The sequence below is a fragment of the Chaetura pelagica genome, unplaced genomic scaffold, assembly GCF_000747805.2.
Source record: "Chaetura pelagica isolate M959 unplaced genomic scaffold, ChaPel_1.0 scaffold63, whole genome shotgun sequence".
NCBI classification, from domain to species: Eukaryota; Metazoa; Chordata; class Aves; order Apodiformes; family Apodidae; genus Chaetura; species Chaetura pelagica.
In genome coordinates, this window is record NW_009952896.1 from 1739551 (window position 1) to 1745009 (window position 5459).

General features: G+C 39.8%; 1 protein-coding gene across 1 annotated transcript; it reads right to left on the reverse strand.

Moving 5' to 3' along the window:
* Window positions 1–1355: 1355 nt before the first annotated feature.
* On the reverse strand, window positions 1356–5006 carry DSEL (dermatan sulfate epimerase-like). Its single transcript, XM_009995627.1, has one exon. It carries the CDS (start codon window positions 5004–5006, stop codon window positions 1356–1358), a length of 3651 nt encoding a protein of 1216 aa, XP_009993929.1.
* Window positions 5007–5459: the final 453 nt, after the last annotated feature.

A 5459-nucleotide genomic window follows, 5' to 3' on the forward strand; every position in this document is an offset into this window, starting at 1 on the left:
CCAACAGCCTATTAAAGCACCATGTTAAAGAAACACCAATCATGATAAAAATCAGACAACTTTGGAATAGTTTACTGCAAGGAAACATCACTCAAATGTGAGGTGGCGGAGGGTCAGGTGATTTTCAGATTTATCCCCTCTCTTCTGAAAGAAGACTTCAGGTTAGCAATGGTTGTTCTTCAGAAATTCATTATACAGAAAAGCAAAACATGCCTCAGCAACATAGACGTAGAAATTTATTTAAGATCTTCTAAACCTCAGATTGACATTATATGCAGACATCAACAATGAGCCATTGACAACAAGATCAAATACTTTCACTGGTCTCAATGAAATTATGCACAAGAATCAGCAGATAAATCTGTTACAAGAAAGAAGGATGGAAGAGTCTCACTCAAAAGAGAGAAAATCCTTGCAGAACCTCTTAGAAAAGACATTTAGAATAAAGCACTGAAAGGAGCGAAGGTGTTAACAACTTTCAAAATTAAATTAGGTTGAGGCAGGTCAAAACTACCCAAAATCTTCTCCAAATTCAACTGCTTATTTGGGAGAGCATGCTGGTTTCTTAGATTTTGTCCCATTTCTTTTTCTCCAGATACTTTACTTCAGGCTCACAAAGGGTACCACATTGTCAGGCACAGAAAATGAAGTCGTCTCTTTCATCAAAGCAAAAAAGCCAATTTAACTGCCACATCTCTGAGCTGAAGGAAAGAAATCCTATCATGATATTCAATATTCATGTCCATTCCAGTCCTGGGCCTGTCTTCTGAGACTGTAAATAAGAAACTAGATTCACTCAAATGTTCTGAAGGGATACTGAACAGGCTTAAATTTCTTATTATGTTTATTTTGCACCACTATAGTGACCACTGAGACACAGACAGAATGCATCAGTAAACCTGTTGAGGAGGGGCTGGTGGGGCGGGGGGTATAATTATCACCACTGAGAACTGGGCCAGTTTAACCAGTTTATTTTCATATGAGCAGTCATATGACCATCAGATGGTAAGCATTTTCAGGAACTAATCACTGGGGCTGGAGTCAAACTGGTCAGCTGGAAGTGAAAAGCTCCATATTCTATTACAAATCCCCTGAGCTATAGAGTCCCCAGTTGGTAGTTCTATAAAGGTTCACATAGTTTTTTTTGAAAGGAAGCAAAAGCAGTTACCAGTATTTTTTAAAAAAACACCAAAATAAAACCCACACTTGCAAGAACAACTATCCCTTTCTTAAAATAATCTCTCTGAAAGTAGCAGACTGTACATATTTTACAAGAATAAACAAACTTCTCTAATATTTATCCACAAATTGGGAGTCAGAGACCATTAGTGCAAATTTAAGCTGACCTGCAGCGTTTATTCTATAAACTTTGGGTATCCTAAGTGATCCATTACAGAACAACAGATATCTTCAATCTGTCTAATCTCTTCATTGGGCATGTTTTGTTTCCATGCATGAATGCTACTTGGTGAAATTTCCCCTTCATAAGGAAGATAGAAAAGATTGGTGGAGGTGGCAAATAATATTTGGTTTAAGCTAGCAGGAGGAAGAGGAATACCAAGAAACGCAAAAACTGTTTCAGCTGTCTTCTGAGGAAAGCTCACAATATCTTCAAACTTGACCAGCTGATAATTTCTCGGCTGCAAGTTCCCATTTATTCTCAGTGCTGCTGCTGTGTTTGCTAGCCATAAATAGGACAACATAGAAACAGGATTTGAATTAGAATTTGAAAGTTCTTTTCTTAATGACTCATATTCAAAAGCATAGCCTTCATTTACACTACATTTTCCTTTACCATTTTCTCCTTTAAACATCGCAGCCAAGTGTTGTGGAACATTTTTCAAGGAATAAAGGCTTGGCTTATTTTTGTACAACATGGAATAGATCCATGCCCGTGGGTCCCTTACTACATATAACGCTCTCATTGATGGTCCTAGGATTTCCTGAAAGAAGGGAAGCTTTAGCGTCCAGCTCCCACTACTTAAACTAAGCACGGGCCGTGCATTAGGATAATAGATGAGATGTCTTCTCAGTTCCCTAATATATTCAGCATCTTTATCTTGACTCCCTCTTGCCCTGCTTCTTTGCTCTGACAGAGATTCTCTCTTTTTGTATCTTTTCTTTTTGTCCTTGCTTATCGCAGAATGCTGAGAAATTTTACTTCTGCTGCCTTCATATAAATGAATGTTTTGTAAATGTAACTTTGTGCCTCGAATTAGAGATTGGAGCCACCCCTGGATAAGACGAAAATGACCATTCTGGACATCAGAAACCTTCCATTCACATGGATCTACAAAGGAATCAATTTCAAATTCAGTCTCAGGAATTTCGAGATAGGGTGTAGGTATCCTGACATATAAAAAGTCACTGCTATTGAAAAAGAGCTGCTTTAAAATCTCTGCACCAGAAGCAGGAAGTGATGTAACAATAACATCTGGTAAAACGACAGGGTTTCCTTCTAACTGTTTGGCTTTATTGCCTTTATCATGTTCTAGCCTTGTCATGTCACTGCTCCATTTTGCACAGATGGGCTGAGTACACATGCTCCACACATCCACCAACTCAATAAGCCACAGTGTGACAACCAGAATTAGGATCCAACGCAACATTTTACTGAAGGATACGTAAAACTGCCACTGAAAAGCCAGTATGACCAAACTAACACCCAAAATTAACCCTGCAATTATGTTCACTTTGAATCCAAAGGGGAAAACCACCCTATTGTTTTTTATCTGTTTTTCCACTAATTCAGTACCCAGACCAAACCTGGTCACTTTGTTTTCATGAACTACTTTGGCAAAACCACCAAATCCCAAGTAGTCGAACCTTGTCTTTAAATTCTGATATTCAGTCACAACAGAGATGGTATTTTCAGTGTTGTTGACACTGAGCGAAATCTGAAATCCAGATTTTGCATTATCTATGAGCCGGCAGTTAGAAACATTGACATATGGGCCATAGAAAAGGTAAACAATCCTCGTAAGCATGTTTTTCATTGGAAAGGTAACATTTACAAACTGAGTCCATCGCTTTTTGAATTCAGCAGCTTGCTCTGCCTCCTGTATCTTAGCAACAGGACTACTCCCATGATGATCAAACCACAACATCTTGTAGTGGGCATCCCACACATCCATCATAGCTCCGTTGTATTTGTTCTTAAACTTATAGGGTATGTATTTAAAATCGATGTCAAGATTATGAAAAAAGGCACTGACAGAGTTAACAGGAGAGTCTTCCTCCTTCTCAATATGGTCTACTACTAACAATGTCTGGGAATTTAAGAGCAGCAAAACACGATACACACTTTTCAATTTCATTGCTGATGTGTAAGCAGATACCGCCTCACCACTCACAAACATCATATCTCCAGCCTGGGAGGCTGTTATAATTTCTCCAGTTGAGTCTCCAACTTCATCACCTGTCCACTTCAGCCACTGGGCACATTCACCAAGCTGTCCCTCCCAAGGCTGGTTGCACTGGCTCGTAGGAGATGGAGCAAAGACCAAGACGTTGTTCAGGTGGCTGAGTTTAGGTCCATAAAGAGCCTCAGAGACAAACACTTGCCCATTGGGAGCAAAAGTAAAAGAGTTCTGATCAGGATGTTCATGTCCCGGATTGAAATTTCTCCACCCATCAATCCAGGCATATGGTTGAAAGTGAACAATATCATAGACGGCACGTCCACCAAGTTTTCCAGACTTAAAGGACACAAATGTGTTTGACTGACCATTTGGCAATCCAGCCCCATAAGTAACAACTCCCCAGTTAGGAAACACATGCATTTTAGCTGTACCGTAGTCAGGAGGTGGCTGTGGAGCGATTTCAGCAGCGTACCATATAAATTCAGTGTGTAGTGTGCTCCACCGCTGTGCAGTGGACGGCACCATTGGCCCATCCTTGGGTCTGTGTTTTCTAATCTGCTGTGCCAGCCAGTTTCCAGCTCCATTCTTCATTATAAACTTATCCAAGAAAACCAGCTGGCTCTCAGGACCATAAAACCAGTTGTAATTAGAATCTGCTATGCCCACAGTCCTCTGAAAGCCTGGCAATAGGGTGGCATAGTAAAACCAAAAGTGCATTTTGAGCCAGTTATTATCCAAGTTGTTAATACCAAAGTGGCGCTGGGCCAGGAACACATATTGGGTTACTGACTTTGCTGTGTAACTCCCATAAGCTACTCCCTCATCCAAAGACCCATCTACAATATGATTGAGCAGAAACATTGTTTTCTCCATCACATCAACAACAGTGTGTTTCCAAATATTTGCTCGAGACTCTTTGTCCACCCCTGCAACTAGAGCCCCAATAAGCAAAGCGAGCATATTGGTTGCTTGGTGATTATGGAGAAGCTGCTTTCCCCAGGAACGAACCTTTGAGTACTCATACATTTCCTCACTGACAGACCATATCTTCTCCAGGTATTTTTGCCTTCTCTCATTTTCCAGTGAATTATACAAGAAGTCAAAAGCAGTGGCAAATCCTGTTAGGGAGTGACCAAGTGGCACTTCATCTCCAGGTGCATTCTCAACCAACCAGTTTTTGTAGCCAGCCATTCTATCCATATATTCTAGGACAAAATCAAATGCAGCTTTATCTTCGGGGCACAGTAAACAATAAAATGCTAGAGGTGGCAGATTGTTACCATAAATCTCATTCCACTTTGCAGCAAAATCAACATGCTTGGGTGGAGGTAGGTAGTATAATGGGTTGGACAGCATAACCATCACTGCGCTCCTGATGGCTTTGAATAGATGGGAATGGCTTGCATGAGCTTTCTGCCTCAGTGACTGGACATCTTCAGCATCAAAATACAAGCTTGGATGAAGAGCCATTTTCTTCAGCTTCTGCTCAGCACCAAGACCTTCAAGTTGTTGTTTTTCATATTGATCTAAATTTTCTACAAAAGTCATCCAATCAGAGTAATTGCTTACAGATTCTTCAAAAGTGAAGACAGCAAACATCATTAATGATAGAATTAAAGTATGTCCTGTGAACACCAGAGCCATGATCCATTAGGCAGCTCCTCTTGCCCAGGCATACATTTCCTAACAAAGCACAATGTTCAGATATCAAACTTAGGTCCAGTTAGTACAAAACTGAACATCTTAAGGCATATTTTAGGAGAACAGACTTTGTGTGTACCATGCATTCTAACAGATATTCAGATTACTTGTAATCTGAGCTACAATGAGATAACAAGGCTCTTAAAAACTTAAATTGCAGGTGCCTTGTCTGTCCACACTTTTCTCAAACACAACACTATAACACAAATACCAAAATTATGGAAAATGTAAAATCTCTAATATATGCATATAAAACACAGGTTGACAATGCACAGTAAGAGACTGAAATACTATCTCTTGGTAACTTGAAAAACTTGACTTGAAAAAAGGATTTGGAGCCATACATTTCCTTTTAAAAAAGCTTTCAATCAGGTTAAATTTCACTTGTAGAGCTGA